The 26,477-nt window shown below is 38.5% G+C and overlaps 9 protein-coding genes and 1 long non-coding RNA gene across 10 annotated transcripts; 7 read left to right on the forward strand and 3 right to left on the reverse strand.

Moving 5' to 3' along the window:
• Positions 1–1,566, forward strand: LOC105270042 (protein phosphatase PTC7 homolog; the record flags this gene model as incomplete). The annotated part of the gene is given in 4 exon segments (XM_011310720.1): positions 1–561; positions 742–940; positions 1,175–1,431; positions 1,496–1,566. Coding segments are annotated over 4 exon segments (618 nt in total). The 3' UTR covers positions 1,546–1,566.
• A 604-nt stretch (positions 1,567–2,170) lies between these two features.
• On the reverse strand, positions 2,171–4,047 carry Der-2 (Derlin-2). The gene is made up of 6 exons (XM_011310721.1): positions 3,758–4,047; positions 3,532–3,597; positions 3,290–3,457; positions 2,887–3,009; positions 2,660–2,823; positions 2,171–2,529 (listed from the first exon to the last, which is right to left on the reverse strand). The coding sequence occupies exons 1-6, from the start codon at positions 3,848–3,850 to the stop codon at positions 2,427–2,429; spliced, it is 717 nt and encodes a 238-aa protein (XP_011309023.1). The 5' UTR covers positions 3,851–4,047; the 3' UTR covers positions 2,171–2,426.
• Positions 4,048–8,191: 4,144 nt separating this feature from the next.
• On the forward strand, positions 8,192–9,205 carry LOC105270064 (Gustatory receptor 32a). Its single transcript, XM_011310752.1, has 3 exons — positions 8,192–8,824; positions 8,899–9,060; positions 9,122–9,205. Exons 1-3 carry the CDS (start codon positions 8,192–8,194, stop codon positions 9,203–9,205), a joined length of 879 nt encoding a protein of 292 aa, XP_011309054.1.
• Positions 9,206–9,781: 576 nt separating this feature from the next.
• LOC105270065 (putative gustatory receptor 2a) lies at positions 9,782–10,931 on the forward strand. The gene is made up of 3 exons (XM_011310753.1): positions 9,782–10,558; positions 10,629–10,790; positions 10,863–10,931. The coding sequence occupies exons 1-3, from the start codon at positions 9,782–9,784 to the stop codon at positions 10,929–10,931; spliced, it is 1,008 nt and encodes a 335-aa protein (XP_011309055.1).
• A 2,979-nt stretch (positions 10,932–13,910) lies between these two features.
• LOC105270047 (putative gustatory receptor 22d) lies at positions 13,911–14,794 on the forward strand. Its single transcript, XM_011310724.1, has 3 exons — positions 13,911–14,309; positions 14,392–14,553; positions 14,636–14,794. Exons 1-3 carry the CDS (start codon positions 13,995–13,997, stop codon positions 14,705–14,707), a joined length of 549 nt encoding a protein of 182 aa, XP_011309026.1. The 5' UTR covers positions 13,911–13,994; the 3' UTR covers positions 14,708–14,794.
• gry (trafficking protein particle complex subunit 11 gry) lies at positions 14,680–19,093 on the forward strand. Its single transcript, XM_011310723.1, has 6 exons — positions 14,680–14,744; positions 14,888–15,048; positions 15,462–18,085; positions 18,257–18,757; positions 18,817–18,893; positions 18,976–19,093. Exons 3-6 carry the CDS (start codon positions 15,466–15,468, stop codon positions 19,009–19,011), a joined length of 3,234 nt encoding a protein of 1,077 aa, XP_011309025.1. The 5' UTR covers positions 14,680–14,744; positions 14,888–15,048; positions 15,462–15,465; the 3' UTR covers positions 19,012–19,093.
• A 230-nt stretch (positions 19,094–19,323) lies between these two features.
• Positions 19,324–20,154, forward strand: LOC105270045 (uncharacterized). Its single transcript, XM_011310722.1, has 3 exons — positions 19,324–19,421; positions 19,481–19,595; positions 20,030–20,154. Exons 1-3 carry the CDS (start codon positions 19,336–19,338, stop codon positions 20,135–20,137), a joined length of 309 nt encoding a protein of 102 aa, XP_011309024.1. The 5' UTR covers positions 19,324–19,335; the 3' UTR covers positions 20,138–20,154.
• Positions 19,411–21,356, reverse strand: LOC105270044 (uncharacterized). Its single transcript, XR_892494.1, has 3 exons — positions 20,778–21,356; positions 19,894–20,308; positions 19,411–19,804 (listed from the first exon to the last, which is right to left on the reverse strand). It is a non-coding gene; the product is annotated as an uncharacterized lncRNA (long non-coding RNA).
• Positions 21,357–22,519: 1,163 nt separating this feature from the next.
• On the reverse strand, positions 22,520–24,638 carry kraken (serine hydrolase like 2 kraken). The gene is made up of 6 exons (XM_011310727.1): positions 24,551–24,638; positions 24,191–24,266; positions 23,842–23,886; positions 23,490–23,725; positions 22,977–23,324; positions 22,520–22,822 (listed from the first exon to the last, which is right to left on the reverse strand). The coding sequence occupies exons 2-6, from the start codon at positions 24,216–24,218 to the stop codon at positions 22,553–22,555; spliced, it is 927 nt and encodes a 308-aa protein (XP_011309029.1). The 5' UTR covers positions 24,219–24,266; positions 24,551–24,638; the 3' UTR covers positions 22,520–22,552.
• An 86-nt stretch (positions 24,639–24,724) lies between these two features.
• Positions 24,725–26,304, forward strand: LOC105270048 (AH receptor-interacting protein). Its single transcript, XM_011310726.1, has 6 exons — positions 24,725–24,820; positions 24,904–25,077; positions 25,185–25,353; positions 25,461–25,647; positions 25,725–25,867; positions 25,977–26,304. The coding sequence occupies exons 1-6, from the start codon at positions 24,737–24,739 to the stop codon at positions 26,177–26,179; spliced, it is 960 nt and encodes a 319-aa protein (XP_011309028.1). The 5' UTR covers positions 24,725–24,736; the 3' UTR covers positions 26,180–26,304.
• Positions 26,305–26,477: the final 173 nt, after the last annotated feature.

Consider the following 26,477-nt stretch of genomic DNA (forward strand, 5'->3'; position numbering starts at 1 on the left):
ATATTTTCATAATAACCTTTTTTGTAGCTCTAACAATTCTCCACAAAAAGTCTCTCCCCAAAAATTCCGCTATCTCCTCCCAATCCCGAGGTATTCCCCAAAAATCGTTCGAAAAAAATGCACGATGTGTTTTAACAATTTTTTACAAGTAAAAAAAATTTAAAAATTCCAAAATGCGATGAATAAATTCAAAAAATGAATTTTCAAAATCATGTGACATAACATATGGCACGGGTTCGAGTAAATGGGAATTCTGCCAGGAATAGTCAGCACCTCGGGACCATCTCTAGTCTAATTTTACATCTGCTGAATGGGATGTTAACTTTTTGCTTTTGTCCATTGATTTGATCGATCCATTGAAAAAACTGTTATTGCCTCCAGGTGTTGCCGATGGTGTCGGTGGATGGAGGCACTACGGCATCGATCCAGGCGAATTCTCCAGCTTCCTGATGAGAACTTGTGAGCGACTAGTCTCAATGGGTCGATTCGTACCATCAGAACCCGCTGGATTATTAGCCCGAAGTTATTACGAACTATTAGAGAACAAACAACCAATTCTAGGTGAGAACATTTATTCTATTAATAATCCATTACATAATCAATAAGCTATCAAATAAACAGAATTTTTCATATTTTTTTCTCGTTTTTTCCCCAGATAAATCGATTTTTTCCCTCAGATCCTCTGGATTTCATCCAAAAAATCACAATTTCATCCCTGAAATATCTGTTTTTATTTTTTAGGAAGCAGTACTGCTTGTGTTATTGTTTTGAATAAAGAAACGAGCAGTATTTATGCAGCGAATATTGGAGACAGTGGTTTTGTCATTGTGAGAAAAGGAGAAGTTGTTCATCGGTCTTCGGAGCAGCAGCATTACTTCAATACTCCATTTCAACTTTCTTTGCCACCTCCAGGACATTCAGGGCATGTCCTGAGCGACAGGTAATTAAAGTATCATTTATTTTCATTAAAAAACACATTTTTTTTTCATTTTTCTCCCTTCAAACTCCGGATTTTTTAATTTTCTGATCAAAGATAATAAAACAAATTAATAAAATCATCAGTGTATATAATATTTCAATCAATAATTAATCAATTAATCTATTCTTGGAGTCCCTCGTGATTATTTAGTGTAGTAATTGTGATTTTAATTTAATGTAATTATTTTATTTGCAGTCCTGAATCAGCTGACACTTCCAGTTTTGGAGTTGAAAACGGCGATGTGATTCTCCTAGCGACTGATGGTGTTTTCGATAATGTACCGGATCAATTACTAGTCACGGAGATGAGGAAAGTCGAGGGGGAGAGGGATCCAACGAAGATCCAGGGTGTGGCTAATACAATTGCTTGGATGGCACGCAGTCTCGCGTTCGATGGTGCCTTCATGTCACCTTTTGCACAGAGTGCTAGAGAAAATGGAATCGATGCCATCGGTAATTTATTATTTTGTCCAGTCCAGTCGTATTATATTGTTAATATCTTATTCAACAATTACAGGTGGAAAACCAGATGACATCACGGTGCTGCTAGCTACAGTGGCCATTTAATCAACCTAGAAGCCTGTACAATAGATAATTACTCCATAATTATTATTTTCTCTCATTCAGCCATTGATCATTGTATTATATCATTTCATGCATTAAGTGTAATGTTTTTTTTTCTGCGATGTTCTGAGGTGCACCATATTGTTGATATAAAATTCAGTGGTATTTCCAAAATTGTCTTTCGTCTTTTAAAAAATCAACTCTTATTTTAATTGTGTCTGGAATTTTTATTTTTTATTGTCTTTCGAGGATTTGAGGTATTTCATACCCTGAGGCGTATGAAAATGGAACGAATGATTTTTTTTCTGTGTCGGAATTTTTTTTTGGGATTGAATTTCACGGTTTTTGATCATCGAAAAATTCATTTCGCATCGTAGAAAGGATTTTTGAAGGTGATTTTCATTTTCGGCGAGGATTAATGAAGGATAATTGATAAAAATCGATAGACACTGCCTCGAGGACGAGCTGAGGACATTTTTAGCGACGACAGAAATGTTGAAGAAAACCTAGAAATGAAAATACCAAAAAAAATTGTTAATTATGTCTGATCAATAAAAATAGTCAAACCAATAAATCAAAAGAGTTCCACAAAATGAATTAACGATTTTAAAAAAATATTTGATTTGTTTTCCTTATTGTTTCAGTTTATTTCCTCGTAAATACATTCCGGTAATCATTACCCCAATGACAGTAATAATATGATTCATCTATCTCTTATTTACAAGCACAAATTTAAAAAATCCATTTGTTTAAACTTTAATGTGCGATGTTTATCGTGCAGTCAAAATATTCTCGACAGTCCGGTATCCAGACATCAGATAATTGTCTGAAGGATGAATTTTTTACCCTCACCCGTGAAAAAAAAAACACATGAGGAATGTTTTTTACTGGATGTCCCCATCCTGACCCCAGTTGAATCCCCCAGGTCGATCCTCCGGAAGTGGCACGTAATTTGAATCCACCGGCGGCTCATCAAAAAGTTTCTTTCTGAAAATCCAAAATTTCTGGATTTAAATTTGAGAATTTTATTGAATTATCGAAAATAAAATATTGAAATTGAATTCCACTTGGGTTTTTACTCCAGAGAATTGAAAAACCGATTGAATGGAATTCTTACAGTATTTGTGGGGTTTTTAGAATTCGGAAACCCCCTCTTTGGTTTGGAAAGACATCCTCGACGAAATAATACATGTGGCCGACAGCCATCCCTATGAGGTCGACCCATACTGCGTTCCCCAGGAGTACAGAGAAACCCAGGAGTACCCACGGCAACAACGGGGCCTGGAAAATTCATAAACAATTAATAATCCCTTTCAATTGCACGAATTACTAATAAATACTCACGTTGAAATTCAATAGCCCGAAAAAATTCATCCTGACGAATGGAGTTCTCCTCGACCACACGTACACCAGCATCAGGGTAAACGCGTGCCCCAGGAAAAGTAGATTAACAAAAAATGCAAAAATCTTGAAATATTCATAAGAAAAATCCGCAATTTGTCTCATTATTACTAATTTAATAAAAGATAATACAAGATTTTCGGGAATATCTCCGAATCTAATAGAAATATCAAAATTTCTCTCGGAATCTTTTTTGTAGATTGAAATGAGAGGAATAAAAAAGGTCATAACAAAAATTTTCTAGTTTTATCAGATTCAGAGATATTTGCCAAGTTGCTTGCATATTGCTCTCCACTCGTTGATTTTGCGAGGAATATAAATAAATAATTACGTTGTAAAAGGATACTATCATACTGACACCACCAAATATAAACATCATTACAAAATCCGCCGTTTTACCCCTAAATGGACCCTCCTCCAGCATTCTACAATATCTATAAGTGAATATCATATTGAAAAAGAAATTGAAACCGACCGTTCCAAAGTACAAAAACGTCGTAATTAATCTCCAGAACTGCAACAATAGAAAATTAATTAAAACCCTCCCACGAATTGCGCGTTAATTTAAAAATCATCAGAAATCCTCACCTGGTACTGATGAACAATCAAAATGGGATTGAAATAAAGTTGAAAAGGTGAGACGAGATCTAATTGCTGAAACGAGAAATCAAAAGGAGAAATTATAATTAATAATTAATGTATCATAAATAATTGAGGTATCTTTTATAATGATAATTGAGTGGAGGTCCTTGGTGGTGTTGTTCTAGTTGATATAGTATTTTAATATAATTTTTTAAACAAATTGATGACAAACCACTGCAAGGGTGGTGAGGACACATGCAGTGGTGTATGCCCTCGTCACCACTGGCATCTGCAGGTACTCCTGTCTCAGAGGTCTGAATGCCATTGTCTTAGTGTTTTTTTTAATCTATTAATATAAATTTTTTGAATTCACTTCGTTCATTCGATTGTCACTGAAACACAAAATACGACAGACGTTTCATGTCGCCACGTTAAACTCTGTTATCTAATTTGTGAATTCGTCCACATCATTGAATTCATGTTCTCACTGTGTTTTCATGGTTATCAGGACGATACAGCATTTTTTTTTTCTCGTACGGTTTTCAATTCGTGTGGGGAATTCTGGGGATTTCCCCAGTTATTCCGATGCACCGGCGCCCCGCGGTTATTTGAAATTACTGAGTTATGATTGTCGTTTTAGATATGATGGCTCGTTTTATTACAGGAAAAAGTCGTCGCATGTCATTCTGCTAATAGAAAGAAAGCGGAAATAATCATTTATGTGAGTATAATCCCTGGAAAATTACCTGATCCTCGTCCTGATAAAAGTGTTCATCCATTAGGTGACCGAATTTACGACTCCGTCCACCAGCCAAGGACATCAGAACCTCCACAAAACTCCAGCCTTCAGCAGAATGCAGTAAAAAAAAGAGACTTGCTAAAAATCCTCATCATGTTCCAAGCAGCTGGAATAATATCGACTCTCCTGGGTTTTTCGCCGTGCAAAGTGAAAATACTGCAGCAATCTGTCTCTCCAATGGAATTTACCTTCCAATTATCGCATTCAAGATTGAAATTGGGGTGGAGCATTCTCCTCACGATATTCTTCATCCATATTTTTGCTGTTAGCATGCCTCACTTGGATGCACTAATGAATAATTTCTTGCCGTTGGTCAGAATAATCGCATTAGGACTTTCAACAATGGGAAATACCACAGCCACAATGATGATCATCTTCTATATGATCTACCAACGGGACATCATAAGAGCCGGCAACCAGTTGCACGAGTTCGACCATCAATTCGGTGATAAACTGGTAGGAAGAACAGTTAATTTGATGGATTATCTGTCGATAGTTGTCCGGCCTGTGGTGATGTTGATCATTTGGATTGGAATGACGATAACGGAAAGAAGATACGCGGATGATATGAGCTTTCTCATCGCTTATGGTGTGAACAAGCTGTTCGTCAGTTGGTTTCTAGTGCAGTACAGCTTAATCGTCGATGTCCTCAAGGATCGGATCCAGAGACTCAACGAATCTCTTCTCGTCACAGCTAAATATTCAATGTTCATCACGGACAGCTCATGCTCACAGCAGAGGGTCTCCAGTGCTCGTCTGATTGTCGAACATCTGATAATGATCCAACGAGCGTGGAACTCTGTTTATAAACTTTCTCAGAGTGTCTCCAAGTTCCACTCCTTCCCAGCTTTACTCGGAATTTTCTATCACTGCTGCAGCTCTGTTGATGCCATTCACTTCCACGTGACGATTCTCATGTATCCGGAGACTGCTTTTGCCGTTGGAAACTTCACTGATCACACGTTCTTCTGGGTATCTGTGAATGCATATCCGATTTTAATATTGAGTAAAAGTATCAACCGATTGCAGGCAGAAGTGTGTATTTGGATTAAAAAAAAAATAATGTAAGGGTAAATCGGTAGAGATTCTTTGGAATAATCTGGCGTCTTTCGGATTTCAGGTGAAGCGAACTGCTGCTGCTGTTTACGATATCATGGAAGCCTATCGGACAAACCGAGATATTCAGTCTGAGCTCCACATTTTTGCTGTTGAGTTGCTGCACAGAAAAATGGAATTCACTGCCTGTGGAATTTTTTCGTTGGACTGTACACTATTGAGTTCAGTAAGGAATCCCCGATTTTTTTCATCTGCCACTGCCGATCGCTCCAATTCAATTGTCAATTTGTTATTCCAGATATGTGGAACGATCCTGACGTATTTATTAATCGTTATGCAGTTTGACCGGCCTGGAATTAGCACAAGCAAATGATCAGATCATTGCGCATTCAGAATTTATGGAGAAATCAATGGGTCAACCGGAAAAACACTAAAAAATCCATTATCCCCCATAAAATCTGAGTGGCTATTCTGAATAGACATTTAACGATCAATCGATACATCAATACGACACAAATGAAAATAATCGACATCTCCATATTAGTTCCACGAGGAAAATTGATGTCTCGATGAATAATTGATCCTGACAATTTTTTCTGGGACTATTCATAGAGAGATCTTGAGAGTACATGTCATCATCATCAAAGAACAAATGCCGAAGTTAGCAAGGCACCTGTTTCCTGATCCTCGACCTGATAACTATTTTCATCCATTAGGCAACAGAATTTATGACAACGACTAACTGTTGAGACCATTGCAGCCTTCACTGAGGCATTACCTTCAGCAGAATGAAGTCACAAGGGCGAAGCCTAAAGATCAGCATTATTCTGTACAAAATAATCCATGCAATCTCATCTCTTCTGGGTCTAGCCCCATACAGAGTGAAAATAGTGCCTCGATCAAGCCCGCCAATTCGATTCACATTATCATTTTCCCATTCACGATTCAAGTGTGCATGCAGCGTTCTGATCCTGATGTTTTACATCACAATAATGGTGTTTGCCCTGCCTCGTTTGAACGACGTATCATACCCCAACGACTCCTCCAAGATGCGAACGATAACATTAGGAATTTCAATCACAGGAAATATCAGTGTCATCGTGATAATCCTCTTCCACCTGATCTACCGAGAGGACATAATCATCATCGGCAATCAGTTGCAGAATTTCGATGACAGATTCGGTGCTAAACTCATTGGAATAAGTTCTGAGCTGCTGCATAATCTCTCAACATTCATCACAGCTGGCCTGATGCTTGCCATTTGGATAGGATTGATGGTGATGGAGCTATTGGAGGAATCCGGCCTAGACTACATCATCACCTGCTGTCTCTGCGACATTGTGACAAGCTGGTTACTAATGCAGTACAGCTTTTTCATCAATAATCTCAAATACCGATTCCAAGGTCTCAACAAGGCCATCCTTGCCACAGCTACCTATCCAATTCTCTCCAAATCCGACTCATTACTCCAGCGAACTGCCTTGAGCGATCGTCTGATTGTCGATAACCTGATGATGGTCAAACGAGCAAGGAATTCCCTCTACAAAATCTTCCTCGATCTTTCCAATTTCTACTCATTCCCGGTTCTCCCCGCTATCTTCTACAGCAGCTGCAGCTCTATCAAGGTCATTTATATCTACATAATAAATATCATGACTCCAATGGACATGAAGTTCGACATCCAAGAGTTCAACTATTTCTTCTTCGCGATCGTTGTTGTCCTGTACCCAGTCATCATTTTGACCGCAAGTGTCAACAGATTCTACAGAGAGGTACCTCCAGAGTTATTTCAATAATTATTTATAATTGTTATTTAATAATTATTCCCTGCATTCGTCACTTCATCTATTCGGTCACTTCCATCGAATACATTGTTTTGGATTTAATCTTTTGAATTGGTTCTTTTTATTTTTTGACTTCAGGTTGATCGAACTGCAGCTATTATTTATGATATCATGGAGAACTATCAGCCCAACAGGGAGATCGAAAATGAGTTGAACATATTCTCTGTTGAGTTGCTGCACCGAAAATCTGAGTTTACAGCTTGTGGGCTTTTTACGTTGGATTGTTCGCTGTTGATTTCAGTAAGATCTTTCATTTATTTATCCAAACGAGAACTGCAGATCAATCTTCAATTTTTTATTTCAGATATTCGGAACGATCGTCACGTACTTGTTGATTCTCGTGCAGTTCAAAACTGCATAGGACTTGTTAATCGTCATGCAGTTTGATGCGTCCGGAAGTAGCCCGAGCAAATGATCACCAGATCATGATTACGCAATGACGTTCAGAGTTGATGACCAAATGATCGTCAACATTCATTTTCCAAAATTAATTTACCACGAACAATCTCTTCAATTCTCGCCTATTCAATATGCCCCGACACTCCTCTTTCTGATTCTTGTCATGATAACGGTAAATCGATCAGAGAATGTATATGCAAGCGTCAAACGTTCGTGAGCATCACAGCATTCGCCAAATCCCTTCAGCCGAATGAAGACCAAAGTGATTGTAAAAACCCCTTCAATAATATTCCAAATACCCCAAATAATCTCATCCCTCCTCGGTTTATTGCCCTGCAGATTAAAAATAACGCCTCACTCAATCACCCATTCGCGATGGAAATGCGCGTACAGTATTCTACTCATAACACTGTATCTATCAATACTTTTTATCGGCACACCCCGTTTGAACGACATAGAATACCCCAACGAGTCATCAATAATCAGAACGGCAACATTCGGTCTCTCAATCGTTGGAAACACGACAGCCATCATCATAATCGCTTTCTGCTTGTTCTTTCAAACGGACATGGTCAAAATCAGCGATGAACTGCGAGAGTTCGATGAAAGATTTGGCACTCAGCTGTTCGGAACAAGTGCTAATCTCCTGGATTATCTATCAACATGCGTGTCAATTGGACTCATGCTGATCATCTGGACTGGACTCGTGATTGTGGAAGTACAGAGTGAAAATGGAGTGATCTATCTCATCGATTGCGGTTTGTCTGCTGTTTTCGTCAGTTGGTCATTAGTTCATTGCAGTGTTATCATCGATGCTATCAGATTTCGATTTCAACGGCTCAATAACACTCTCATCGCAACAGCTACCTATCGAATATTCTCCAAAGACGGTTCATTGATTCGAGCAAGTGCTTTGAATGATCGTCGGGTTGTTACCAATCTTCTGATGATCAAACGAGCAAGAAATCAGATCTACAAAGTTTTCCTCGATGTCTCCGGTTTATTCTCCAGTCCTGTTTTTGTTCTCATTCTGTACTGCAGCAGCTGCTGCATCATTGATATCTATTTCTTCATCATGAGTCTGGTTGAACCGATGGGAGATGACGCTTGTCATATTTTTTTTGACTCGTTCTTTTGGATTCTTGTTAGTTTGTATCCGATTATTGTATTAAGTGCGAGTGTCAACAGATTTCAGACCGAAGTAGGTGTCAAGGATATTCAAGTGTTTTTATCATTTATTATTATTTATGTTCATTGTTATTTTGGTTATTGTAGGCGAATCGGACGGTTGATGTTGTTTATGATATCATGGAGGCGTATGCAGCGAATAGAGAGATCGGGCTTGAGTTGAATAATTTTGCTGTTGAGTTGCTGCACAGAAAAATAGACTTCAGCGCCTGTGGACTTTTCTCATTGGACTGCTCGTTATTGCGATCGGTAAAAATGTTAATTTTGCAATCTGGTGAGAGGACTTTGAATTTTTTATGTATTCTTTCAGTTATTGGGAACGATCGTCACATATTTGCTGATTCTTGTCCAGTTCAAAGCACCGGAGAGTAGCCCAAAAGCATGGAGCAACTGATTACTATCACCAAACAATCAGCAAATTGCACTATGTGGTCAACTCTTTTTGTTTTGTGAACAGAAAGTTTACGAGCGTTCAATGCATCGATACGACGCAAAAGAAAATAATCGAAATCTTCATATTAGTTCTACGAGGAAAATTGATGTCTCGATGAATAATTGATCCTGACAATTTTTTCTGGGACTATTCATAGAGAGATCTTGAGAGTACATGTCATCATCATCAAAGAACAAATGTCGAAGTTAGCAAGGCACCTGTTTCCTGATCCTCGACCTGATAACTATTTTCATCCATTAGGCGACAGAATTTATGACAACGACTAACTGTTGAGACCATTGCAGCCTTCACTGAGGCATTACCTTCAGCAGAATGAAGTCACAAGGGCGAAACCTAAAGATCAGCATTATTCTGTACAAAATAATCCATGCAATCTCATCTCTTCTGGGTCTGGCCCCATACAGAGTGAAAATAGTGCCTCGATCAAGCCCTCCAATTCGATTCACATTATCATTTTCCCATTCACGATTCAAGTGTGCATACAGCGTTCTGATCCTGATGTTTTACATCGCAATAATGGTGTTTGCTCTGCCTTATTTGAAGGACTTACCATACCCCAACGACTCTTTCATAATCAGAGCGATAACAATATTCCTGGCAACATTGGGAAATGGCACGGTTATCATGATCATCATCTTCTGTTTGATCTGGCAAAAGCAGATGATCGGAATCGGCGATCAGTTGCATGAGTTCGACGGAAGATTCGGTGCTAAGCTACTTGGAGGAAGCACTTCCTCGTTCCATCCTCTTCGTACGTTCGTCACGATCGCGGTGATGATCGCTATTTGGACTGCGGTAGTGATCATGGAACTCCGGTACAAAAACGGTATCATCTACCTCATCACTTCTGGCCTGAGCCAGATCTTCATCAGTTGGTTATTATTGCAGTACAGTCTGATGATCAATGCTCTTCAATACCGATTCCAAAAGCTCAACGATACTCTTCTTGACGCGACTAAAACTCCCATCATCAACGAGAATTCACATCAAGAGCGGAATCCTTCCGTCGATCGTCTGATTGGGGAGCATTTGATCCTGGTCAAACAAGCAAGAACTCGAATGTTCAATGTCTTCAAGGACATCTCCAGGCACTACAGCTTTCCAGTGCTAGTTTCTATTTTCCACTGCTGTTGCTGCATCGTTTACGATTCCTACTTCTACATCGTGACCGCCATAAAACCAGCAACTGGCAGTGAAATTGTTGAAGTCTTCATTGAGTCTCTTTTCTGGATCCTCATGGTTTCGTATCCAATTGTCGTGCTGAGTGCGAGTGTCACGACATTTCAGGTGGAAGTATGTACAATATTCAACACCAGAAAAATGAATAACTTCTCATTATCAATAACAATTACTTGGGTTTCAGGCATATCGGACAGCGGATGTTCTTTACGACATCAAAGAGGCCTTTCCTTCGAACAAAGTCATTAAATCTCAGGTGACAAATTTTGCTGTTGAGTTGCTGCACAGAAAAGTCGACATCAGTCCCTATGGACTTTTCTCTTTGGACTGCACATTATTGCGGACAGTAAGAAGCTTTTCGGTTGCTTCATTCATCCAAAATGACGACTCCCTTCCAATTTATTGTCACTTCTTTCAGATATCCGGAACAATGGTCACGTATTTGTTATTCCTGGTGCAGTTCAAGGCATCGGAGAGTGATTTGTAATCAGGATCAACTGATTATTACTTCATAATTTATTATTGCTGTAGACTTGATCTCTGCAATTTAAGATACTTTAGTTTATCAGGGAGTAATTACATTGTTTCAATCGACATTGAATGCGATACAAAAAAAATGGAATTGATAATCTAAACGGGTTATAATAATCGCTGAGACTCATGCGCCTCGAGATTTGAATCTAAACTCGTCGGTCGCGTGCAGAATCTCATTAAAAATTCTCAAATTCTGTTCATTCATCCAAGAATTTTATCAAGTACTCAAGTTCAATTGAAATTTTTCACTGCGTGATCTGCCCTTTGCAAGAAACCTTTTGTAATCATCGATGAATAGAATATAAATTATCAAGTCAAACTCGTCAACAATTTTGTCTCGATGATTGAATGAATAAATTCCTCTCGAATTCAATCGAATTCATCAGTGATACGTGCATGTAATTGCATCTACTAATTGCCCAGTGCGACAAACAATCAATAATTTAACACGACGCAAATAAAAATAAATGGCACGTCAGCCATTATCTGTAAAAACCTTCAGCAGTTTGACTTTCATCATAATGAGGTCAAAAGCGAGCTGTCTCCAAAAATCGGTGATTGCCTTTGAAATAATTCACACGATATCATCAGTCCTGGGTTTATCACCTTGCAGAATAAAAATATCACGACGATCAGCCCCTGCAATCGGATTTACATTCGTTTTTTCAAATTCCCGCCTAAAATGTGGGTACAGTCTTCTCCTGATGATCCTTTACATCGGAATAACAGCTGTTGGCACACCTTGTCTGAACGAATTGCTGTACCCGAATGATTCATCAACGATGAGAATAATTACAGTAGTCCTTTCAGGAATCGGTAATTCGATAGTCATCGTGATGATCCTCTTCTACTTGATCCTGCGGAGGAACATCATCAGAATCGGTGATCAGCTGCACGATTTTGATGAGAGATTTGCCAGACTGTCCGGTAGAAGTGCCGATATCCTGGACTTCCTTCCGACCTTCATCACAATCGCCCTGATGCTGATCATCTGGACAGGCCTAGTGATCATGCAAATGATTACCCAGAATGGGATCATCTATCTAACGACGTGCGGTCTCAATGAAGTCTTCTGCGGTTGGCTGTTGGTCCAGTACAGCGTTGTCATCAATGTCCTCAAAGATCGGTTTCGAGGGCTCAATGCTGCTCTCCTTGACACAGCTATCTGTCCAAATATCCTGGAGGCCGGTGCAATATCACCGAGATGTACCTCAACCGAGCGCCTGGCTATTGACAATCTGATGATGATCAGACAAGCGAGGAATCGAATTTACAAGGTCTTCCAGGAAGTCTCGAGGTACTACTCTTTTCCGGTCCTGATCGTTATCGCTTACTGCTGCAGCTGCTGTGTCTGCGACATGTATTTCTGTATTTTGAGTCTCATCAGACCGACAACCAGTGCTAGTGACAAAGGTCAGATCTTCCTTGATTCCATCTTTTGGACCCTTTCCGCTTCGTATCCCATTGTTGTCCTCAGCGCAAGTGTCAACCGATTTCAGGCCGAAGTATGTATCATCTCTTCTTCTTTTTGTCGTAATTGTCTTCATGATTTTTTCTTCAGGCAGATCGAACAGCTGTTGTTGTTTATGATATCATGGAGATGTACGCACCGAACAGAGAGATCGAGTCTGAATTGAACACCCTAGCTATTGAATTGCTCCACAAAAAAATTTATTTCAACACCTGCGGATTCATCTCCTTGGACTGCACACTGTTACGATCGGTAAGCTATCGGTTCATCTTGTTCGCGATTGATTCTTCATTTTTCATTCGTTCTTTCAGATATTTGGAACAGTCATGACTTATTTGTTGATCGTCCTGCAGTTCAAGGCACCGGACAACAGCCCAAATAAATGATTAACCGATCGTTCCAATCAATTCGATCTTTTGTTTCACTCACACCGGCCGATCTTCAGGAGAAATAATGTCCATGGCAATTTCTGAGTGCTCAGATACCAAAAATCGATAGTTCAAATCCGTAAATTGCCCCTCTTTACGAAATCACTGCTTTCAGGTTAACTGTTCCGAACGATCGATCTGTCAGCACGAATCAACTGAAAATAACCGGAAACCATTATGTCTGCTGTATTCCAGAATTTTAAATTGGAATAAACAATTTATTTAAACAAAAAACGCGACTTGGGAGCGATTTAATGTTCAAATATTCCCCAGAACTCCAGGAAATCGTTAAATTGAAATAGTAAAATTCGAGAGAAGTCTTTAAAAAATATATTGAACAATTTTTCTTCTGATCCCCTCACCGATAAAAATATTCATCCATTAGGGTTTTGCATATTTCAAGAACTCCAGCAGTCGAGGGCATCACTGAGGCCGAACCTTCAGCAGAATGAAGTCAAAAATGCGGGTTGAAAGAATTCTGACAATCGTCTTCCAAATATCCCACCTAACATCATCTTTCCTCGGCTTGGCGCCTTGGAGATTGACAATATCACCTAGATCAGATCCTCCGATCGGTTTGATATTCTCATTATCAAATTCACGATTGAAATCTGCGTACAGCTTTTTCCTGTTGCTGATGTACACAGGAATAATAATTATCGGCACACCTTATCTGAAGACCCTGCCATACCCCAATAACTCATCGATGATGAATACTATAACGATAGTCCTTGGGGTAATGGGAAACTTGATGGTTATCGTGATAATCATCTACTACCTGATCATCCAGGGGGACATAATCAGAGTTGGTGATCAATTGGAGAAGTTTGATGGGAGATTCGGCGCGAAATTGATCGGAAGACGCATTAATGTGGTGGATTATCTATCAACGATCACCAGGATTGCAACGATCATGATCATCTGGGTTGGAGTATTGGTGATGGGAATGATCGATCATTATTACTCCCAGGGAATAATTTATATCATCGTTGTTGGTCTCAGTCAGCTGTCCGTCAGTTGGTTGCTGGTCCAGTACAGCTTGATCATCAGTGGAATAAAAAATCGGTTCCAAGGACTCAATGATGCACTTCTTGCAACAGCAACTCATTCTATTTTAATGGAGAATGGAGTGAGAAGTGCTTTCAGTGTTCGTATGATTGTCGAGAATCTCCTGGTGATCAGGCAAGCGAGGAGTCGAATTTACAAAGTCTATCACGAGGTTTCTCATCTCCATTCATTCCCAGCTTTTGTTGCTATTTTTTATTGCTGCTGCTCGTCCGTTTATAATATTTATTTCGTTGTCATGAGCATGATTACTCCGGTGAGGGCCACGGTCAAGGCTGAGGTCCTCGTTGATTCCACTTTTTGGATTCTTACTGCTATCTTTCCGATTGTCGTATTGAGTGCAAGTGTTCATGAGCTCCAGGAAGAGGTGCATATTATTCTGGAGATAACCTATTTTTTTTTCCTGCAATACCTCAATCATTTGTAATTATATTCATTATCATTTTCAGGGGGAGCGAACTGCTGCTGTTATTTATGATATAACGGAAGTTTATGGATCAAACAAAGAGATTGAATGTGAATTAAATAATTTTGCTATTGAATTGATGCACAGAAAAATCAGCATTCAGGCATGTGGACTTTTTTCCCTGGATTGCCGACTTTTGCGTTCAGTAAGAATATCAATAATCAATTATTTATTAACTCCGATTAAATTTTAATCATCAGAAATCTAAAGAATAATTACTCTTTCAGTTATTTGCTACTGTCATCACATATTTGCTGATTCTTGTGCAGTTCAGGGGACCAGTGGCCGCCGGAAATTAATAATTATTGATAATTGTTAATTGTTAACTAAATAAAGGTAATGAATCAATGGAATTTGTCGTCTTTAAGACAGAATTTCAGTTTTAAATGCCATAAAAATAACAGAAAATCGAAATTCCCACTTTTTATCGATTTCTTATTGTTATTATTATTATTTATATCATAGGGAATTATTACTAGGGATTATAACTAGACGGAATTGTCAGCTGGCAAGTGGCACGTCAAGCATAACCTGTCACTCAGTGAAAAGATCATAGTGTTGTGCTGTCATCACAAATTTCCAAATGTCTGGAAAAAATCGATAAAATTATTAACAAACAATTTAATCAACAATTCTCAAGGTTCGTCTCAATTCACTGGATTAAACCCAGAATTTTATTTTCTTTTCTCTCACGAAATCAAATATTCAACCTTAAAATATATTTAACAGCGAAAGAAAAAATATTGCATTAATTTTATTGAAGTCATTATTTTATAATAAATAAATAAACGTATGTTTTTTTTTGTATTCCCATTTCGATGTATTTATGTATATTTTATCTATTTGTTATGTCCCAGATTGATTAATAAATTAATTATGTGTTAAATTACCCCTTTTATTTTATAATATTTATGTTTAATAAAATATTCTAAAGATTAATTAATTGTTCGTGGATTTTGATGGAATTCCAATACGAAAAGTCAATAAAAAATCGGAATATGAAAGCGACTTTTCTGAAATTTAATAATTCAATCACAATTGATGTGATCTCAGAAGAATGTCGGAGCTTCCACCGGAGCTGCTGGCTAGACCCCTAGCCCTAATCGGTATCACAGGTCTAGATCTCTCAAACACGACCCACCGTTCAATCTGGGACGCCTTCCAAAGCAATCGCCGTCCAGACAACACCTCAGTCCACTTCAAACACCTTCCCCTAAGCCCAACCTTTCCCACTCCAAAACCTAAACGAAACTCCTACGAATGGTACATACCAAAAGGGATCCTGAAGCGTAACTGGATGCCGAAGTACCTGTGGGAAATTCCAGCAGTTGTGGTCTGCTTTTACGAGTTAGACTGGACGGACCCGAATTGGACGGAAAAGAAAATGGAATGCGCCTCCAGAGTGCAGGCAATCAGATCCTCATTGGAGGGTCGTTCAACTCGATTGGCAGTTGTTCTGATCCAGAAGACACCACCGGACTCTGAAGACAGCGTGACAACGGAACGAGCGACTGCCCTCTGCACAGCCTGCGAGCTACCACCGAAGTCTCTGTACATTCTGCCTCATGGTGATCATCTCCAGGGGTATACGTCTCGCCTTGAGAATGCCTTCTACGATCTCGCTCAAAGCTTCTACCATCACCACCACAGGACAGTCAAAAGCCACAAGGATCAACTGAACAAAACAACTCACCAGTATCTTTTCGTCAGGCACCAGTTCAAGATTGCTTTTCTTAATGAACTCAGACAAGAGCCAGCTATTGCAGTTGAGCATTATAAAAAAGCGTACAACACTCTCCTGGACATCAGGATGATGGACACCAACACCTTTGAGATCAAGACAGTCGGGGCTTTTATCAATTATAAACTGTGCAAGCTGCAGTTTGCCCTGAATCAGCCAAAATACGCCATCTCTCAGTTCCGAGTTCACACAGACAGATTTCGATTTCGAACAGGACCTGAAGACCTGATATTCGAGCACTACGCATTCATGGCGAATCAGTACTCAACGTTCGCTGAATTGTTTGACGATGCGATACGTCAGGGTCTCTCTGCGGTTCAGACGCAGCACCCGGGTTATTATTTTCAGATAGCAGCGACTCATGCAGGCGCCAGGCAGACAGCCTCCAAGGAACTCTGTGAGAATGCCCTAAAGGTCGAGCCAGATCCACTCGCTGAAGAAGCGAAGATGGAGTTCTATGGGCAGAGACCCTGGCGACCGGGAAAGCTGTCCGCAGAATCTGCTGATGCCCTCAAAGAGGCCCTCGGGATTCAGGCCCTCAAATGGAGGGAGAAGAACGTCGACCACTCGATGATTATCATTGGACTGCTGGGTAATGCGATGTCTCAATTCAAGATCTACCAGTGCCCCAGGACTCGACGCTTCCTCGCCGTCCAGATGGCGGGTGAATACTACAATTGCAGGGATTACGGGAAAGTTCTGACTCTTCTGACTCACATGCTGTGGGAGTACAGATCGGAGAAGTGGCCGTTGCTGTTGACCGATGTTCTGACGAAAGCCATGAGAGCGGCTTATCTCAATGCGAGTGTTCAGGACTACGTAACGCTGAGTGTCGAGGCTCTCGGTCCAGGAACAACGTTTCCAGGTGATGAGCGTCAGAGAATATACAGAAATCTCCTTGGGATTTTGAATCGGCAAGTACCAGAGGCTCATCCTGGCTTGCCAGATGATGGAGTTGCTGAAGCAACCGAGAAGTGGAGTGCAGAGTTGAGTCGGCTTGATGATTTTGTCTCGACGATTGAAGACTCGAACGTCGCGACCTTTCTCCAGGTTAAGGGTTCCTTCACAGCACCTAGATTCAGTGCTAGAGGAGAAGTCGAGATTGAAGTCGCTGTGAAGAACTTGTTTGAGGAGTGCGTCGAGTTTTCCAAGATATCCGTTGGGATCTCGGGTCTTGGAGTCAGCACTGAGGTACCTGTTGATGCAGATGGTGATCGGGGGTTCAAGTTTGATGGAGGGGAGATGCGGAGGTTCAGGTGTGAGTTTGCTAGTCCTCAGGTACCTGATGGAATGGAGATTCAGGTGAAGGCTGTGTCGCTGGTGTTGGGGGATGACAAGCGACGAGTTGTTTTGAAGTTTCCTGGTGATCCTGGGGGGCTGGAGGGGCTGGGGAGTAAGGGGAGCTTCGAGGGAATCAGAACCATTGGCACTGCGGTGATCAGACAGGATGAGGCACCTCTCGCTGTTGATATCACATCGAGAACTCCTGCGCTGTTGAGTGAGTGGCTGCCCGTCAAATTTCAGGTGACGACGAAGGAGCCCGTCTTCAAGCTCTCCGTCGAGATCAAACAGAATTACCAGGATCACACCTCTGATTCGGCAGCTGAGTTGAGTGCAACCATGAGTAGCAAGGAGAGTTCAGTGGCTTTTGAGGTCGAGGCTGTTGCTGTCGGAGAGGTTATTCAGAGAACTGTTTATGTGAGGTCTCATCAGGTCGGTATTCGCAACTTCCTCGTGAGACTGGAATTCCTTGGGGATGATCAGATGAAACGAGTGAAGGAGGAGACTCACGTTGTGGAGATTGTCAAACCTTTTGACGTTGGCACTCAATTTTACAGCAGATTGTTCGAGCCTCTGACGAAGGCCTTCGTTGATGAGGGGTTCGTTGTCATGCCGAATATCGAATGCACCTCTCCGTGGCCACTCAGGATTATAGGTAAGACTCTCGGGAAGTGATGAATATTTGAAAAATTTATGAATGCTTCTCTCATTACCGACTATTATCCAAAAAAGGAATCAGCGGAATCGGAATTTCAAAATTTTATTCGTGTCTGTTTTTTTCGGAGAATGACCCATAGGCAAATGAAATACTCTGACCATTTCTCAGAGACTTCCGTGGAGCTCGGGCACGCCCTGAGAGAGCAGCCAGGACCTTCCGGACTCCTCAATGGTCTGACCATCGTCGAGGGTGAATCCGCTACGGACGCCTTCTGCGTTGTCCCAAGGACATCCTCAGGGCAACCAACATCCACCGGTGTTTACACAATTAGGTGGAGGCGGGATGATGGTGAGGGGATTGAAACGAGCACCAGTGTCACCCTGGCCCCGCTTTGGGTGGAGGAAGGGCCCGTGGGGATCGAGGCGAAAATCCCAGCTCAGGGCTGGGTCAGGACTCCTATGTGTGTCAGCTACTACCTCAAGAATCGATCTGATTATTTGATCACTCTCAAGATGACGATGGAGGCCAGCGATGCTTTCATGTTTGCTGGACAGAAACAGGTGGACATCTACCTCAGACCACAGAAGGAGAGGAAAGTCGAGTGGATCCTCAGGCCCTTGGTCGCCGGTTTTGTCGCCCTCCCCACCCTCAATCTCAGCGTTCCTCAAGGTGAATTGAACATCTTCTTCGAGAATTAATTAATAATAATGGATAAATAATTATTGCAGAAGAGGAGCACAAAATCAGCAGGGGTAAACTGGCAGAAGTCCTGGAGAGATCTCTTCCCACTCACGTTTATATCATGGTATATTTATTTAATTCTCAGTCTCAGATAAAAAAATTCATGTCGCAATTATTTTCATGCAATTTTTCTTCTGGATTTTCAGCCAAAATCGTTGACATCAGAGGAACTGTTGGGATAAACAAATTTATCCGGTATTTTGTTAATTCTACAAGATGCAATCGATATAATTATTGCGAATAAAGTATTAAAGTTATAAATTATACGCGCAATTGATTTTATTTTCTTCGAAATTTCCGCTCCCAAGTTTTCTGGCAAAATTAATATTAATAATAATTAAATAAATAATATTAGATTATAATAAAGTGATATATATTATCAAGATATTTTTATTATTTCGTGGATGTGAAAGGTTTTAGAATTTTGGATTTATCCAGTTACATGTGGAAATAATTGATCGGTCGTCATGGAAACTGAAACAATTCACCACCTGTCGCTCGTAGTCATGCCTTCGAGGATCGAAGGGATTCGGGAAGTTGAAGAGAACTACAGGAAAGAGGAGGAGAAAACCACAGAGCAATTGAAAAAATTGTAGGATATTGTTTATTGTTATTTCTATTGAAGTTGGTGTTGATTTTTGGTGCTTTCAGGGAATCCCAGCGCGGAATAATGACGTGTCGACAGCCCTCAGGCCCGAGAAACTCCTCAAGATCAACGATCTCCGTAAACGATCACCCAGAATCCCGGAACTCACAATTTTTGAAGGTAAAACATCATCTCATCTCATTTTTTCACAATCACATCTCAAAATTCAATTCACCAAATCAACGAACCGAATATTCTCCCTTCAATATCTCAGAATTCAACGGCGATAGCAATTTTTTCGTTGAAACATTTTCTTTGAGGAAAAATGAGAGCTACAAGAAAGGACTCTATAAAAATTTCAATATCTCCCTTCAGTTCCGAGATATCCACTGAAAACAAACGGTGAAAAAAATGTACTCACAGTAATTCACGGTTTGATAAACAATAAAATAAAATAAAATGATAATTAAATAATTACACCAGTAATTGCACCAGGGAAGACATGTTTATTACTTCCATATTTTTCTTCGGAGCTGGAATGAAATGGAATTTAATGGTTCTGTAATTTCTGATGAATATTTACAAATGGAAATAAATTCAGCGAATGATTTCAGGACTTGGAGATGTCAAAAGCTAGACTGAGAACTCTGACATCATTCTCACCAACAGATCAAGAGCTGCGTCAACATATCCAGTCTTATCGTGCATCACTGAGGAAGTAGATGATTTGAGATCGATCTGATAACTCGAGCCGAACGAACAAACTTAATTAATTAATAAAGTTTGTTGAACGCTGGGCCCGATGTATCAGAACAAACAACCGCCACTCACATCAGCAATGGCTTTCATTTTGTCGTATGTACTCTAGACGATGGCGACTCGTGTCTCCAATTCTGCAATTCAAATCCAAAGATATGTTTTCATTTCCTCGACAATTACTTATTTTTTCACTGATTGACGCTCTGACGTCAAGAAAAATTATTTGAATCGAGTGAAATATTTATTGAAGTTTTTCATTTCAATCCAAAAATCCGAAACAATTGTTTAAATCAATTAAATCCGGAGGATAAAAAAATTATAAAAACCCATCGATTTAATTTCATTCCACACACAATTGCCTCGAGTCACAAATAATTATCCACAAATCAAAACGTCGAGAGGATTTTATCTGAAATTTATTCGGAAATTAAAATAAATGGATAAGAAAAAAAAACTGAGGGATAACAACGGTTTGGGAAATTTTTAAAACGAAAATTTGGGGTTTAATTTGAATGTGGGAGAAAATAAAATGAGAAATTAATATCGAGTGATTAAGAGGGATAAAATGAATATTCGATGGTGAATAAATGCTGAAGAACTCACCTGCATTGTCTTCTTTTTACTCGGTAGCTTGGCAAGTTAATGATAATGCATTCCCCCGGTGTATGCATTTTCAGTCTGTATCGCCACAAATTATTACACCCATTTTTTTTTCCTTTTTATTTCCACCGACGTGTCCTCACGATATGGACACGTACTTCTTTTTCCTTTTTATTTCTCGTCTTTAGTGATAAAGAGGAACTGCAGGTAAAAACCAATGAATTTTCGTGCTCATGTTTTTTTTTTTATCTGATTGGATGATTGTTCTTGTACCGCATCAGCCGAGTGACACGTAGAATATCCAAATGCAGACTGAATTGTATTTTCATGATGAAAATTTGTTAATGTATTAAATTTTTATCGGATGAATTCATTTCTTCTTCGGCAGTGGCAACTGTTCAAATAGAGTCTAAATAATTTTTCGGCCTTTTTTTTTCAACTGTTCAAATACTGAATTTTCTGTTCATCTCTCATGACGTCTCGGGAGCACGAATTTTATTTTTTTAATTTCTTTGTTTCATTTGTCTGACTTTCAAAAGGACAGGTTTTTTTTCTAGATTGCTGGACGCACAGAAATATTCCACATAAATTATTTTTCGAATTTGGATTTTGAGGGGAATTTTACGGAATTTTAACGTAAAAAATCGTGAGAGCGGGAAATTTTTGGAATTTGATATCTCATTTATCATGAGATTGTAAAAATATTTTTGCACGCAATTTATTTCATGATAACATATCAATTTTCTTAATAATTCTTCTTTAATGAATATTCAAATGAGTATATAATATTACTGATGACATTGGGAAATAATTAATAAAATAATTCGAACTATTTTCTGGTCCTCTATAACAATAATAAATAATTATCATTCCTCAATCCAAAAGAAAAGAGGAATAATCCCAATATTCAAAAAATCGTCAGCGATTATTCCCCGTCCCAGAAAAAAAAAAACCTCCTGAAAAAATAATGCATAAAGATTAAAAAAGCAATCCAAGGCTTCTTCTGGTTTTACCAATTTTTTTTTATGATTTCACACTAAACAAATGGATTTATCTGAAATAGTTCTCGAGGTAGAAATGAAAAACTTGTTTTGTTCCACTGAAGATTTTATTTATTCAATATTGATCTGAATCTCCAACACCTGCAGAAGGGAAATTGTTTCCAGAATTTCTTCGTCGTGAGTCGGACTGAAAAATTGAATAAAAAACGACCCAAGTGTTTCCGTAAAATATCACGGAAATAAATGACGCAAAGCCAGTGCTCGGTGATATCTTCATTATTCTTTTATTTTCTAGGTCACGCCTTATTGCATAAGACCCATAGACAATCGGGACAAGTCGTAATTTTCTGCCTCCGGAGGCCATTCATGTACTTATGTTCTCTTTATCAACGCCAATAAACGGGAGAAACAATCGCCAAGACAAACAACTTTGTTTTATTCTCTGTGTAATATTCAATATTTCCGCTAAGTTCAATCCAATCCAAAGAAAAATCAAATCTCTGACTTGAAAACGTCATGAAATAATCGTAATCAAAAAATTTTTAATTATCAGGAGGATAAATATGGATTATTACGTGTGACCCGATTGATCATAAATTTCTCTTCTATTAAAACTTTCTCCTCTTGAAGCTTCAAATTTTTCATGTCGATTTTTAAATTAAATTAATCTTGTAATTTGAGATTTTCATTTTTCATTCATGCGCGTTTTTATTATTGATTTTTTCAATAAAAAATAATGATTTCGAATAAATGCAATAATTCATAATAATGGAGGAATCATGAATTATTTTTCATGAGGGATTTTAAAAAATTCATTATTACGGGAGCTACGGTCTCTGGATCATTCAGATGCATGTGGTGAGTCCCTTCGAATTCATGATATTCGAATTTATCTGCAGATTTTTTAATGGTATCAAGGATATCGGGATATCGCCCTTTACCATCATTCCTGGAACCTTTATCAGCTTTAATATTGAGATAAGCACACGTAATTTTCTCGGCGAACGCCTTGAGCAGCTCCCCATTAAAATTCCCCAAATAAGATACCTAAAAATAATTCAAAAAATCAATATTTCCACAGAAAGAATTATTCTCACGCTAAAACACGAAAGGGAACGTAAGTCCAAAGGAATTAAAGATGTAGAATAATTTCTAACAGTCGCCAATTTTTTTTTCTATCGCCGATTCGTGAAAAAATTACCTTCAGCCTTGGATCCCTCGTGAAATAATATTGCCCGGGGATCGGGGAAGGCTGTGATCCTCTCTTCAGGAGGATTTCAGCACCAGCTCTCGTAATCGAACCTTTATACGCATCCTCGACTATATCAATCATGCTGTCGTAGTCATAGGTCGGACGATTCGTCGCATCAGATTTTTCGTACGCCAGACACTTGTCGATCTGATCTCCAGCCATTTCAACGCACCTGAAGTCATCTCGCACCAAGGGACCGGCAATATCCAGACAAATCAGGACTTCAACATCTTTTGGATAGGACGCCGCGTACAAAAATCCAATAGCACCCCCCATGGAGTGCCCCATAATCTTCACCTGCAAATAATTTTTTAAATAAATAAATTTTATTCAGGAATGCAATCAGAGAAATAATTGCTTGAGGTGTTGGAAAAAAAATATTGAGTGCCCCATATTCTGATAAAAATTTAAGTGCAAGCATCAAGTGCATTTTTGTGAAGACAATGATTTTTATTGTTTGACCTTGTTCCACTGGAAATGTCTGACGACCCTGCGCAGCAACATAACACCTTGCCAATAAACGAAATAGTACTGGCCTTCATGGAGATGCGATGAGAGACCATGACCGGGCAGATCCAGACACAAATATGATTGATTTTTACATAATTTTGGCATTAGCGTATCAAAACTCCCGGAATTATCTTCACGGCCATGTAATGTTACAACAGGCTGAATGAATTTGGGACCCCACCATTTTCCTGTTAAAAAAAAATTACATTTGTTCAATTATTCTATTTGTTTACATTTCATTATATCATTCCGTTTATTTTTAATTATTTCATTTATTTATTTTATTTGTTAATCAATTTCTCACCGCTAACGTGACCCCAAGGCACTGGAATTTTAATCTCCTCTGGTTCTGAAGAACAAAAAAAAGAATTAAATAATTATTTTAGTAAAATAAAACTGTAATATTCAATATTTAATAAATATTTATATTTCCAGCGACTTCTGGTGAATTCCTCGACGTCCAGTCGAATATTCCAATGAATTTATTAACGACTCCTTAACAATTAAATTATCACTTGTTCGTAAAATTTTTTAAATCATTCAATACAATAATTTGTTATTAACAAATTCAGGGGTTTTGGAGGATAAACTTTCAGACTCGAGGATTTCTCGAGATTTTTTGTGAAATCACGGAATAATCACGAAATTCTCACCAATTTGTTCATTATTTCCCGTCTCCATGATGATTTGCTCAATTTTAAACAATATATCTCCAAACGGTACGTTAACCTAGAAAATAAATAATCGAATATCAATGATATCGAAAAGGATAGATTAACAGATCGATAATGCAATTAAAAAATCGATAATCATCGTAATGACAAAAAATTTATTGCAAAAAGTCATTAGATCTCATAAATATGTGTAAACAAAATGGTAGATTATTGTTAAACAAATGACGATTTTATTATTTATATAATAAATTATTGTACGGGAGATCGGGAATTTTAATTGATTAATTAATTATTTGGGTTGACGTGTGAAATTTATTTAATTTTATTTATTTATTGTACCTCTCGTGGCAGGGGATTCACGTCAGGTGATTGGATGTCAGTTTAGGCTTGGTTATTTATCCCTTCATAACCAAAAAATTGTTTATTGATTTGAAGAGGGTCCCTGGTGTTGTCCTGATATATTTTTATTGTCATATTCTAATTGTTCAATTGTAGAGTTGATAAAATAAATCTTCAATTTGAAAAATGGAAGAAAGCGATCGACAGCTGATTGTCAAAAATATTTTGCACGCTGGAACGAAATCCGTGGATTTTCTCCCTGGATCTAAGGTAAATTCATTTTTTTTTCATTTCTTATATTTTGAATTATCGAAATATCGGAGAATTTTTTTATTATTTTATTCTTGTCACAGGTTTTCTTTCATTTTCGAACGATGAAACTCGATGGAGCAGTTGTTGATGACAGTAAAAAAATAGGAAGACCGATGGAACTGGTTCTTGGAAAGAAATTTAAATTGGAAGTCTGGGAGGCGATCGTCCAGAAGATGTCCCTCAACGAAATCAGTAAATTCAGGGTTGATAAAAGTGTGAGTTATAAATTTCCTAAAAAAATATCGATTGATTGAATAAAAATTATTTACGAGCAATGAAAAGTCTGATTGTTGAACATAAAATTCTGTTTCGATTGTCGTAGCTAGTGTCATCGTATCCATTTGTTTCCAAGACTCTCAGGGAATTTGGAAAACCCAAAAATGAAAAAATCAACAGCCACTGCTGCGGGGTGACACTGCAAAATGAAGGGATAGGATATCCTGATCTAAATGATTTAATAAAAAACTGCGAGGATCTGGAATTTATCATAGGTCTGCCATATCTCGATAAATATTCCATTAATTATTAATTAAACTTCCACTTCTCCAACATTTTCCCCTCCACCTGATAAATTTTCTCCAACTTCCTATCGTTTCAGAATTAATTGAAGTCGTTCCTCCAAGTGGCTACGAGAAAGAATCCTGGCAAATGACTGAAGACGAGAAACTAAAAAATGTGCCTTTGCTGAAGGAAAAGGGAAACGAAAAATTCAGAGATAAAAATTATGAAGGAGCTGCCGAGAATTACGCGACTGCCATTGGAATGCTCGAGCAATTAATGCTGAGGTGTGATTATAATTAATTAATTGAGATGTAATTTTTCCAATTATCAATTTTTCACCTTTAATTATTTTTTTTTTCAGTGAAAAACCACACGACGAGGACTGGACAACTCTAAACAGAATGAAAATTCCTCTCCTCTTAAACTTCGCGCAATGTAAATTACTGAAAAAAGAGTATTACGCAGTGATTGAACATTGCACATCAGTATTGAAAATAGATCCAGGTAATTCGGGGTGGAATTAATGAAACCACTTGCAAAAAAAATTATTGGAGTGAAGAAAGGATGAGGTAATGGGCAGAATAATTATTGTAAATTATTTCTGGGATTTTAGATAATGTTAAGGCCCTGTACAGGCGAGGAAAGGCCCACGTAGGGGCCTGGAATGAAAAAGAAGCCCTTGAGGACTTGAGAAGAGTTGTGGAACTCGATCCAACACTCAAATCTACTGTTGAAAATGAAATTCAGACGTTTTTTAGTGCAATTAAGGACAAGGAGACAGCGCAGAAGAAAAATCTGTCTCAAATGTTCTCTTAATTTAATTTTTATGGGGAAATTCTGGGAATTTCCTATTTGTGTGAATATTTAATTGTAGAGAAAATATAATATGCGAATGAATGTGACGGTTTATATGATTATTTGGAACTATTTATGATTTTATTGATGGGTTCAATAAATTGTTTATGATATTTATAATTATTTATTGTTTATTTTCGGATGGGGATTTATGGTAATGGAAAATTACTGTTTTATCGGGATTTCCAGGAGTTGGAGATATTTTTTATTGAGAGATGGCGTTGACGGTTTTGAAACAGAAATTAATGGAGAGCGAAAG

This window comes from Fopius arisanus, unplaced genomic scaffold (genome assembly GCF_000806365.1).
Source record: "Fopius arisanus strain USDA-PBARC FA_bdor unplaced genomic scaffold, ASM80636v1 scaffold00077, whole genome shotgun sequence".
NCBI classification, from domain to species: Eukaryota; Metazoa; Arthropoda; class Insecta; order Hymenoptera; family Braconidae; genus Fopius; species Fopius arisanus.